Genomic DNA, 12,884 nt, shown 5'->3' with positions numbered 1-12,884 from the left:
GTCACTAAGCGAACTGTTGTAAGTCAAGGACTACTTGTACTTTATTACTTTTTTCCTTTTTTTTTTTTTGGTCAAGTTTTTGACACCTTGCTAGGTGACCGGTGGTACTCAGATGTTGCCATATCCTAAAAGTGGTACAATGGGTGAAAAGGTTGAAAAGCCCTGGCATAGGGAACAAAGCTATTACAGAATCGGGTAGTCCTGCTATAAATACTTCAAAATCTCCTCCCAGAGGGGAGCAACAGAAACGGAACATAAAGTGGGTGTGCGGGGTCTCTGACAATGCTTTCAGCTCTAAGCACATAGCGCTTAGAAGCAGCATCCTGAATACCAGGAAACGAGCTTCCTATGATGTTCTCGGCTGTCCTTACCACTCTCTGTATGGACTTTCTATCTGAGGCACTGGGACATAGGGTGCTGCAGGAGTACAGTGAGGGTCAGATGAGCAGGGATGTATGAGGTGCAATATAGGATGGGGTAGGTACGCAAGATGTGCCAGGTGGATTGGGGAGTGTGCCTGGTGGTGAGGGTCAGAAAGGATATGGCGTGCAGTGTCAGGAAGGGTGTGCAGGTTGTGATGCAGGTCGGGGAGGGTGCACAGTGGTGCGACAAGAGTCAGGAAGGATGCACGGGAGTGCAACACATCTTGGGATGGGTGTGCAAGAGGTGCCATGTGGTTGAGGAGAGTGCATGGAGGTGCATCATAGGTCAGGGAGGATTCATGGAGATGTGCAAGTGACGCAAGCCCAGAAGGGTGGGGAGGAAGCATGGATGGGGAGACTTATCCCAATGACTTGCAACCTTCCCTGCTGGTTTCCCCATTGACTGTGGTGAAATTGGCTGGGAAGGTTGCATATGGCAATCACATGATCATGGGATGCTTGGCAAGTAGTCATTAGCTCAAACGGATTTCGAAATGTCCAGTTTATGATCACATGACCATAGGGGTGCTGCTACAGTAACTTTGGGCACCAGTTATAAATCCTCTGCTCAGCACTATCATAACTTTGAATAGTTGTTGAATGAACAATTGTACATCAAAATCTGTAACTGGCTATGCAGGGATTATGATAGGTAACAATATTTATACATCCCAAACCCGAAACCTCTTTTGAAACTTGTGTAAGACTCATTCCTATTCAGAAAGTAGAAAATAGATAATTTTTAGAAAATAAAGTAACATAATTGAATAGGTAAGATGTGTAATAAGACTAACAGACTTTTGGTTTAATATGGTGGAAAATAGATAACGTTTAGAAAATAGAATAAGATTATATGCAAATAGATAAGAAGTGTATTAGATTTTGTTATGAAAAGGGAAAACGTAGAAGTTGAGATAAGGGAAATCTAAAGCTTGGAAATTATAAATACCAAATGTTAATTTGAATATTGATGGGAAATTAAAGCCTGGGAAAAAAGCAATAACAGGACATTGATTGTATACAGTATAAGGATTGAATGCAAACACAATTAAGATATGTAAAAGCTAAAAATTAAGGGAAAAAGAGAGGAAATATTTGATGTTGTAACTTGAGATTTGTGTGCCAAAGATTTATCTATTCTATGTTATTATTGATTATCCAGTCACCACGCTGATTTTTAAATGTTTAATTGTAAAATATGAAAACTAATAAATATTGTAAAAAAAAAAAAAAGAAAGCAGGAACACATGAAGCACTTCATAATTCAAACAACAAAATATTAGAATCTTAAAGATTCTTTAGAGGGCAAAAGCTTATTAAGGCAATATAGAATTGTGGCATAAAGTTAATTCCTATTTATACTCATTTATACTTAAACACTCACCAAGTTTTAAACCATAAATCCAAAAAGCAGGGTAAACTGGATTTGCTGCATTGATTTCAAACTTGTGTAAGCATGTTTCTTCATCAGCAAGAGAATAAAAAGACAAACTTTTGGTTGGGAAGTCAAGGTAAACTCCAACCCGCAAAGGTCTGCCTTTGTCAATTTTGGTTTCTTGACTGTTGTGCCATGCGGAGATACTTTGAGCATTGCATTCTATGCACCAGGATAATTCATTTCTCCCTAGTCGGTCGTTTCTGCCAATATCCTCACTGGCAACACCAATGGCCCATGTCGAAGATTCCTCGGTGTTTATTTCCCAGTAATGGCAGCCTTCAGAGAAACCTGGAGAGCCCAGCACCTGACTGCTGCGGAATCTCTTAGAGGAACATTGATATTTTTTGCGATTACGAGACACTCTCACTTTCCTTTTATTGCCCGTGAGCTCAAGATTGCAACCAAGTCTTTCATCGTCGAATGTAATGATGGACGTCCCTAAATGAAATAAAATTAAAAACATACAGATCTAGGAGCCTTAAATCAGGGAGATATGTTCACAGTGCAAAAGCCATTCAATTTATTGACCAAATTGGGCCGAGTACATAAATAAAATAATAGCACAACATGCAATAAGCAAGTTTATAGGAGATTAAGACTGCCTGATCATATGGTGAAGCAAGATTGTTATATCCAACACAGTTTTGCGAATAGCCTGGGTATATATTCAATTATCCCTGTCGGCGCATTTGCATTTTTTTTTCTTGAGAAAATAGCAATAGCAATAGCACTTAGACTTATATATGTCATCACAGTGCTTTACAGCCTCTCTCTAAGCGGTTTAGAAGTCAGCATATTGCTCCCAACAATCTGGGTCCTCAATTTACCAACCTTAGAAGGCTGGAAGGCTGAGTCAACCTTAAACTGGTAAGGATTGAACTCCTGGCAGTGAGCAATCAGTCAACCTGCAATATTCCATTCTAACTATTGTGCCACCATGGCTTTTATGGGCATTAGAAGACATGGACTTAACAAACATTCTAGTCTTTCCTAACCTGGGGTCTTTCAAATGTGTGGACTACAGCTTCCCAAATTCCACAGGTTCCATGGCCACTGTATAGGGGGCCTTGGGGATGACCCTGAAGGAATTATCCAGAAGTCATTAAAATCCAGAAACATGTTGCAAGTCTGCTTGTGTTTTCCCATTTCTCCCTCATATCCCCAGGGAGTCAGGAGGAGCCAGTCTGAGTCTCTTTCTCATAACCTCACTTCCCTAGGATTGATATCAGCCATATAGGGAAGACCAGATCAGGAAACTGACTGCATAGGAAGACTACAGGCAGTCCTCGACTTGCAACAGTTCGTTTAGTGACCAAGTTAGAATGGCACTGAGAAAAATGACTTATGACCATTTTTCACACCTACAACCACTGCAGCATCCCCATGGTCATGTGATCAAAATTCAGACACTTGGCAACTGACTCGTATTTAAGACACTTTCAGTGTCCCAGGGTCATGAGATCACCTTTTGCGACCTTCTGACAGTGATTCATTTAACAACTGTAGCAAGAAAGGTTGTAAAATGGAGAAAAATTCACTTAACTGTCTTATCTAGCAACAGAAATTTTGGACTAAATTGTGGTCGTAAGCTGAGGACTACCTGTATTCCTTCCTGACTCGTTGGACTCAAAACTTGCTTCTGAACCTGCTGTCCTAGTGACTTCTGAATAGATTTACTACGATCCTCTCTATGGCTCCTCACACCACTGAGTTGAATCTTTTGCTTGGAGCACTGCCTAGATCAGGGGTAGGCAACCTTGGCTCTTTTATGACTTGTGGACTTCAACTCCCAGAATTCCTGAGCCAGAATGGCTAAGCATGGAAACCTCTCCCTTTCCCCTCAGCATGGCTGGCTCAGGAATTCTGGGAGTTGAAGTCCACGAGTCATAAAAGAGCCAAGGTTGCCTACCCCTGGCCTAGGTCTTCTTTGGTAATACATTAAGGTTTAAGTCTTCCCTTTTCTTCTGATGATGCGGAGGAGAGGTATGCTTTTTGATTACAATTAGGATCGTTAAAGGGTTTAGCAGACAAAACATCCATTTGTGTCAGTGTATTAAAAGAGACAGAGCATTAGTCAGAATCCGGTAGTTTTGTTTTCAGTAAAATAAATAAATCCTATACGTACAAGGAGAATCAATAAGGAATAAAACACTAGATGCATAGCTGGGGTAATGGAATTGTTGGTTGTCCATGGCATTTTCATTTGATTTTATAATTTACAAGAATATGTTAAGTCATCTATCAAAAGCAAAGTGTCTGCTCTATGGACCAGTGTTTCTCAACCTTAGCAACTTTAAGATATGGAACTTCAACTCATGCCAGTTGCAGAATTCTGGGAATTGAAGTCCACATATCTTACAGTTGCTAAGGATAAGAAATGCCACCATGGTGTACGGAATAACAGAACAATGGATGCCATTGATGTGCGTCAGTTTCAGCTTATTTCAGGAAAAATTGGAATTTTGTGGGAGGAGGGGAGGAAAGCCAATGCACTTGTCCATATCTATCTGTTGACAGTTCTGGGAAAGATTCTATATTAGAAATATAGATATTTTGCAGTCTCAAAATAGCCATCTGATATTTCTCCAGCAGAGAAAAAAAAATTGTTATAATAGTCCACACAGTTTTCGAAAACCTACCAATGCCGTGTGTTACATAACCAAATAAATTATTGCTCAAAACCTTTAAAAGCTAACCTCATTTTGTTTCATTAATACTAGTACATTTATTTAATAAATACTATATAGACATGCTTCTAAAAACAGCAAAATAAAATGCTGCACTCTTAAATGGAATATAAATCATCTGTTTCAAGAAAAAAAATGTAAATACCAACAACAGCTCTTTTTCAAATTATTTTTGAAAGGAAAAGTTTGAATGTTTGAATTTCTATATAGCTTAATACCACTATTTTGTCTAGGCAGCAATGTATATACTTACACTGAGAAAATCTATTTGAAATCATTGGCAATTCTCTGCCCCTAGTAGATGGCAGTGCTGATGAAGAGCTGCTTGCTTCCTGAACTGAATCTTGGGACAGGGCTGATCAAGGGAAAAAAATAAATAAATAATTATACAGAGAAAATTTTCTTGTTAAATTTTAATTAAATTGGTTTCAAGAAAGAGATGCTGAACTGATAACAGGGACATTCTGCCAGCTAATTAGCTATTCCAGAAATGTATATGTTTTAGCCGCCAGTCCCCTGATCATCTTTGTTGTTCTTCTCTGCACTTTTTCTAGAGTCTCAACATCTTTTTTATCGTGGTGTGGTGACCAAAACTGAATGCAGTATGCCAAAGGTGGCCTTACCAAGGCGTGTGTAAAGTGGTATTAACACTTCATGTGATCTTAATTCTACCCCTCTGTTAATGCAGCCTAGGACTACGTTAGCTTTTTTGGCAGCTGGAGCACACTGCTGGCTCATATTTAAGTAACTGTCCACTAGGACTCCAAGATCCCTCTCACAGTTACTACTACTGAGCAAGGTACCACCTGCACTGGTACCTTGAATCAGTATAAGCATGGTGTTCCCAGGCCAGCCATGAATGCTCACAATATTTCTCCTTCTCATATAAAATGTAACAATGTAACAATCAGAAGATGACCAGACAAGTAAGAAATTAAGAATATTCTATTATTTTTACTCTAAATGATACTTAATGCGTATATTGATTCCTGTATATTAATCCCATGTTATTCCTGTAATCATGATTTGAGCTAATTGTGAAAAACTACACAAATCTGTACTTTAATTTGTAACAATTTGTACTCTTAAAAAAAGAACTAGCAACTAGACCAGGAATGTCAGAACGTCAGAACGTGGATAACCAGTGGAATGTGGGAAATGATTCCCGAGTGGAATAATGAGTATGCTCTCCCCAAAATCAATTAAAATTAATAAACTGCCTACAGGAATCACAAGAAAGGAATGTTTCTTCTGCTCCATCAGCTGCTGTTTCATTACTATTGCTGGTTCCTGGAGAAGGCTCTACGTCTACAGCAAAAAAAAAAAAAAAAAGCCAAGCTGTTAAATCACAGAGACTAGAAATTGGTCTAGCACAGTGGTTCTCAACCTGTGGGTCGGGACCCCATTTGGGGTCGAATGACCATTTCACGGGGGTCGCCAAACAACGCAGTCCGCCATTTTTTCCCCTTTTCCTTAGCAGTGCTACTCCCTTTTATTCTATTGGCTTTTGAAAGCCAATAGAATAGACTCTCTTGAATAGAGTCTAATTCTATTGGCTTTCAAAAGCCAATAGGAATTGTCCAGGCTGTCTCTGCCCTGCTGAGCCCGCCAAAAGTCCCATTCTGCAAACGGTGCTGCATCAGTTGAGTAGTCCTTGACTTATGACCGGTTGAGTAGTCCTTGACTTACGACCGGTTGGGGGTCGCGGCATTAAAAAGGTTGAGAACCACTGGTCTAGCAGAACACAAGTAGCTGCTTATATTTCAGCCTCAATCTCAGCTTAAGGAGATCTCCCTGATCCATTTTAGGAGGTTCCCATGTCAGATTGATAAGCATTTCAGAGAAAGCTCATTTTCACAGGAAATAGGACCGCCCATATGTTTTCAATTCAAATTGAATGGAGGAGCTTATCACTGTCCACAGGTTGCATAAGGAATGAGGGGATTCAATAGCATCCAGAGCCATTTATTTTATCTAAAAAAGAGTTTTGGAAATATAGCTACTATTGCTTAAGGAGACACATCTCAAATTGGCAGCTGCTAATTCCTATTGCAAGGATAAGACATTGAAAAACATTCAGCAAAAAAGAATGTATCATGCATTGGAATTCCCCAAACTGAGTACAGTATATAGGCCAGCACCTCTGTATGCTGAGGATAAAGTCTACAGCTGGCAATCGGATCGAATCTGTGCTGATTTGTCACTGACCAATTGAAATTTAAATACATTTTTTTCTTCCTATAGGAAATGCACATGGACCTATTTCTTTGAAATATTACAAGAATAAGTTTTTTAAAATACTTGTATATCATAATGGAAGGTACTATTCATTGCTGAGCAGAAAAATCCTTTTATTTATAAAACTTCTAGTACCTATAATAATCATTGTAAAACTCTATCTAAGTAATTCCATGTCCATATTGCCAAAGAGTTCAAAACATGCCTGCCAAACAACAGAAAAAGAACGCACTTTAGGGATGCTTACAAGTAAGGTCTGTTAAATAGCCATGGATATAAAGGATCAGAGGAAGGAACAAAATAAGATTCAATTACCAAAAAGCAAAAACAGTGGCATATTCAAAGACTTACACAGAATGAAGGTATGAGGACTCCTGCCTTGAGCAGAGAGTTGAATTAGACCTCCAAAAGTCCCTTCTAGCCCTATGGTTTTATTTCCATCATGCCTTACTTATTCACTACCCAGAAGAATTTGGTAGCTACAGAACACCAGTCATGGTAAGATCTGATCCAACCAAGCCATCTTTCCCGTGTTTAGCATCAGATTAGAATAACAATGCCAGATCATACTTGTTTTTGTTTCCCAAGCAATATTCAAAGCTTTGTAATAGGTCAGCACATGTTTACTTTTATTGTAAGAGGGCAATGAAAATTCTACCCACTCTGATATGGCTGCCCTGGGAAATTCAAACTTGATGCTTCTAGCTGTCTCCTTAATTCTTCAACAGCACTGGCAATATTTCTGATCTTCTGAATGGGATCGCCAATATAAGCTTCTTGTCCTGATGAGGTATTCTAACAATTAAAAATAAATCCAGAATTAAGTAAGATATCGGCAACATTTCAGTGTATTTCTATCAACTACATAATTAGAATCTGAGTAATTGAACATCTTGTGTTTCTCTGCAAGTGCGGAAACTGCTGGTTTCTTTCTTTTTTTGTTGTTGTTTTTGTTTTTTGGACTGAGCATTGATCCATTGGTTGTGACAGGAACTGACAAACTGGCTAGTCACCAGAATCCAACATTGTGGGCTGAGAAAGAGTGACTGGCCCACAGACAACTTTTATGCCTAAGGTAGGGCTAGAATTCACAGTCTCCTGGTTTCTAGCCTAATGCTTTAACCACCAGATTACCAAAGCACATTAGCACCCAGATCCTACTCTTGTTTGTTCAGAAATAGTTTTAAATATGTTTACAGTTTTGTAAGTGAGCAGCCATATAAATAGGATACATTAAGAAATAAAATGTAATATTTATGGCGCTGTTAATGCAACATTTACCTTCATCGTTTCTTCAGATTTATTCTGCAAATCCAAAATTCCGTGAATTTTTCCATTGACCTGCTTATCAGTGGAGTCTCTTATTTGTTGAGCTATTTTCCATTCTTCCTCAATAATCCTTAGTACCTTTTCCTCTTGATCACAAATGTACTTCTTCATAAAACTGAAGGCTGTTGAAACGGAGCTTCTGGTTTTAAATATATAATCCTAAAATCAGGAAAGAGACTGTTGCTGATGAAAGACCACTATACAGAAATCTGCACGTTGTCAACATTTAAATTTTTGCCTCTGCAATTGGCACCAAAAAGTTTCAACAGTTTGAGAGCTAAGCCAGCTCCTCTCACAATCCAGCATCCTCTTTACTACTTAAAAGTAAATACAGTACTTTTTGGATCAAAGTCGAGTCTGACTCACCCTCGACTCCTGCTGACTTCACAATCACATCTATGTAGTTTCTGGGCACACCATTCTTCCAGAAATGGTTTCAATTCCCAGTCTAGACCATAAGCTTGGAATGTTGTGATAATTTCCTACCCATGTACTAACCAGGCCCAGCCCATGCTGAGTTTTCTGAGATCAGCTAAGAGCAAGTACCAGTAGGTGGCTTCAGCTGGCAATTCTCTCTCTTTGTATGTTGCTTCCGAAGCTCACAACGGTCTCCTTTTCCTTTAAGGACTGCTCTTCCAGAAAATGCAGAAAAGCAGTTCAGGAAATGCGGAAGGGAACAATTTAGTAACCGAAAGAAAAACGGAAATAAATACTGGGCAATGTCCAGGCACAGTGTCTGCACTCTAATAAAGGAGAATATTTGTAGTTCAGGGTTGAAATGAGGGGGTTCTACCCAGAAGCCGGAGCTTCTCTTGGTCCATTTCTCTAGCATCTCCTGAATGGGGGAGGGGGGGTTAAATGCCTTGTCTAGTGCCATGTTGCTCTAACTGGTCTGCAGGACAGACTCCCACTTGTAATGAAGCACAGAATCTGGGTACTCCTCAGTGCCATCAGGGCTGTCTTTCTGGAGAGCAACCTTTAGTGTCAGCTGGAACTTGACTCCTCTGAGAGCCTGAATTTCTTCTGTGAATTTCTAGAAGATCTGCAGGATGCACACCCTTCCAAGAAAACTTTTCTTGTGTCTACATTGAGGGGGTGGCCTTGATACACGTCCATCTGCCAACCCTGAAGTTAGTTCCCTATTACCCACGGCATCTGCCTGAAGACAAGCTTTTTGTTTTTCTTCTGGATCAAACAGATCCAGGATCTCCTTCTGATAGTCCTGGGTAGTTCAACATTTTGGAGATGGGGATGTGGGTCAAACACCTCCTGAATGGCCTGCCTTCTCTCCTTTATATGTGGGGGAACAGAAGGCCAGTATTTCCTCGGAAGCAATGGCTTAAGCAGGTGTTGCTTCACTGCTCCCGGAACGGGAGCTCATCCAAGATGTTGTGAACAACACTCTGGAGTGGCCCTGGTGTTTGCATTTCAGCCAATAACTGGCTGATGTAGTCATCTGTATTCAATATGTTGCAGATATACATAATACTAAAGTGTCTCTAATTGGAGAGTTCAGAGTGGATCAGTTGCAATCAGACTGTGGAACTCAGCCTTGCTTTTTCTGCCAGGCCTCAACCATCTCATTTACATACCTACAGCCCTGACTCAGTTAGAAACAGTTTGTCACACCTATTCCATACCTAATGCAGGGCTTTGTGCCACCATCCCTCCGGAGCTGAGAAAGGTGTAGTTTACAATACTCTCCCAGACAACTTCAACCACAGAGCTCCATAGAGCTCAATGTAAACCTCTGATATGTTTGTTTACCCTTCATTGTATCTATCTATCTATCTATCTATCTATCTATCTATCTATCTATCTATCTATCTATCTATAAAATACAGTATATTCTTTGATTTGGGTATGTCTAAATGTTAATGAAATTGCTGCTGCTTGGGTTCTTTGCACAAGCCCAGCTTGTATTTCCTGTTCATGTATCCTACTGTTGCTTGTCATGCCGACTACATTTGCAATTGCCAATAGCAGGGACCACAGAATTTCCTGGTGTGGTTGCATCAGCGTGCTGACACTCTCACTGTGACAAATTTCTCTGAGTGTGACAGGATTAGTTCAGTGTGAGAGGATTTTTGTTCAATGTCGCAGGTTGGGGCTGGGGACCAACCTGCGGGTGGGCAGGTCCTATCTAGTAAACTGCCAGGCTGTGAAGTGGCACAAGAGGAAGTGGTCCAGAATCCCCAGGGCAGAGTTAAAAACATGATCAGTTTGGACTCACTCCACTCCGACAAGAGAAAATGTTTTACTGATTTTAGATTCTTAAATATAACTTTTAAGAAAACAAGGCACACACTGCACAATTTTTCACCAAGCACCTCGAGATCTAGACTGTTCATTTTTTTCCCTTTCTGTCATTAGCTGGTCAAGTCTAACCTTAGCTATTTAAATTAGATTCATATCAGCATATCACAAACCATTGTTTCCTTTAGGAATAAAGTATATTAAATAAATAAACAAACAAACAAATAAATATTTTAGGGATCTGTGCATTATCTTTCCAGTTCCTTCAGTTCCTTATCAAAAGTTTTTGTGTCAGCAACAGTAAAAGTCTCACATTTCTTGATCACATTGTTTTCTGATGAATGTTAACAAGAAAAATGCAACTTACATGCAACCCCCCCCCCACACACACATTTTAGGATTCTACTTGGGAAAAAGCAAAAAATGGACTTTTAAAAAAAATTATCACTGATACATAACAGCTGTAGATTCACACAGAATATTAAATTAAGCAAAAATTGACAAATGTTCACACACAGTGATTATAAATCATGGCTTGTAGACTACAGTTAGCCAAGCTAAAACTGCATTATGGCTCAGTACCATGCATATATCCAGCTAAAGTATTTGAATCCCTCAAAGCTAAAAACTTTTTGCATCATAAATAAGCCTCTTTATAAGGGCCTGAATCGAATAACAGTTTTGACAGTTGATACTTTAGAGCAGGGGTCTCCAACCTTGGCAACTTTAAGACTTGTGGACTTCAATTCCCAGAATTCCTCAGACAGGAATTCTGGGAATTGAAGTCCACAAGTCTTAAACTTGCCAAGGTTGAGGACCCCTCCTTTAGACCCATGAAAAAAAAGACATAAACAATTAAAAAAAGCTGGAAACAAATAGCCTGGCTGGTGAACAGAAGACAGATGGGAATAACTAATCATTTCCTTTTTGATTATTCATTTACCAAGAATGAAGGTTTTCAAGCACACTTCAGGGGTCATCAATGCAGAAGATCCCAGGTTCAAATTTAAGCCCTGTTCACACTGGTTAATGCAACAAAACCTATTACAGTCTAGGAGTAGTAACCTTTTCTCCAAAAATGCCCATCCTGTCAACAGCAAGCTCTTTCTTTAGAATGCATGTGTGTGTGTGTGTGTGTGTGTGTATTTATACACACACACACATACACACACACACGTATTACATACACAGAGATTTAAAATGTGTCATGGATATAATACATAATAACCCTTTCTTAACCAATCTAAATCTGCATTTCATACTGCAGATAGAAGGGAGAGATCGGCTTGTCTAGAAGCTCAGAATAACAATGACAGGACCGAAAGCCACCCAGCTGGTCAACCTCCCAAAGAATCAGGGCTAGACCCCAATATTAGAGCCGCCGGAGACCATTCCTTCTCACCTGAAAAGCGGGCCTGGCAGGGGAGAAGTCCCGCTTGCATCTCGGCCCGTCTGGGAAGGCCGGCTCCGCTGCCAGGCGCGAGGTTCCCGTAGGAAGCGGGTCGCTGGAGGCTAGGCAGTTATATTTTTTCAGGACCAAGTCCAGCAAGACGGTGCGTTCGGGCAACTTGTCGCTCAGACAGCACTTGCACAAGGGACATTGGCAGTTTCCCTGCTTGCCGTTCAGCCACTCCTGGATGCAGCTCAGGCAGAAGCTGTGGCCGCATTGCACCGTGCCCGGGTTGCTGAGCAGACTCAGGCAAATGGAGCACTCCAATTCCTTCGCTGTCAGCCACACGGGCATCAGCTCCTCTAGAGCAGAAGCCATGGCTACCATCCCCCGAAGGCGCCCGGGGAAACGCAGCTTATTCACCCCGCGCTGGCCACGCCCGCTTTTTCCGGCGGGCGGAGCAATGCGAGAAACAAAACAAAAACTGGCGGCTTGGCGGAAATCGCTGTGGCGGGCTCCAAAACAGAGCAGAAATGACATGGATGAAGTTCTTCTTCTCCCTCCTGCTATGCTGTTTCGCGTGTTCATTTCATACTGCTTAAAACTACGGGTAGTCCTCGACTTACAACAGTTTGCTTAGTGACTGTTAGGGTTAGGGATCCCCATGGTCACGTGATGTATGTTGACAAGCTTGGCAACTGACTCACATTTCTGATAATTGCAATCTCCCGGGGATCCCCTTTTGCGATCTTCTGACAAGCAGTGTCAATGGGGAAACCAGATTCATTTAACAACCGTGTTACTAATTGAACCACTGCAGTGAGTCACTTAACAAATGTGGCAAGAAACGTAAAATGGGGCAAGACTCACTTAATACATTTCTCACTGAGCAAGATAAATTTTGGGCTCAGTTGTGGTCATAGGTTGAGGACTACCTGTATTGTTATCGCAGAGATTAAAAAAAAAAGGACCTCCTGGTCAGTTTTGGACTCCTGATTACTACATACCTGGTCTGATCCTAGCAGTTTTCCTGGCAAGGTTTTTTGGAAGTGATCAGAAACGGAGAGAAACCCGAATCTAGCTGGCTTTGTGCCTAAGGCAGAATTAGGACTCTTTTCTTTAGT

General features: G+C 40.6%; 1 protein-coding gene across 1 annotated transcript; it reads right to left on the bottom strand.

The window, feature by feature from the left end:
- Positions 1 to 1,593: 1,593 nt before the first annotated feature.
- Positions 1,594 to 12,315, bottom strand: RNF135 (ring finger protein 135). Its single transcript, XM_039343612.1, has 6 exons — positions 11,773 to 12,315; positions 8,067 to 8,273; positions 7,448 to 7,580; positions 5,772 to 5,855; positions 4,801 to 4,902; positions 1,594 to 2,298 (listed from the first exon to the last, which is right to left on the bottom strand). Exons 1-6 carry the CDS (start codon positions 12,298 to 12,300, stop codon positions 1,775 to 1,777), a joined length of 1,578 nt encoding a protein of 525 aa, XP_039199546.1. The 5' UTR covers positions 12,301 to 12,315; the 3' UTR covers positions 1,594 to 1,774.
- Between the last annotated feature and the right edge of the window lie 569 nt (positions 12,316 to 12,884).

Source organism: Crotalus tigris, unplaced genomic scaffold (assembly GCF_016545835.1).
Source record: "Crotalus tigris isolate CLP2741 ecotype Arizona unplaced genomic scaffold, ASM1654583v1 scf7180000017865.1625608, whole genome shotgun sequence".
Taxonomy (NCBI): Eukaryota; Metazoa; Chordata; class Lepidosauria; order Squamata; family Viperidae; genus Crotalus; species Crotalus tigris.
This window is presented reverse-complemented; position numbering and strand designations above follow the sequence as displayed.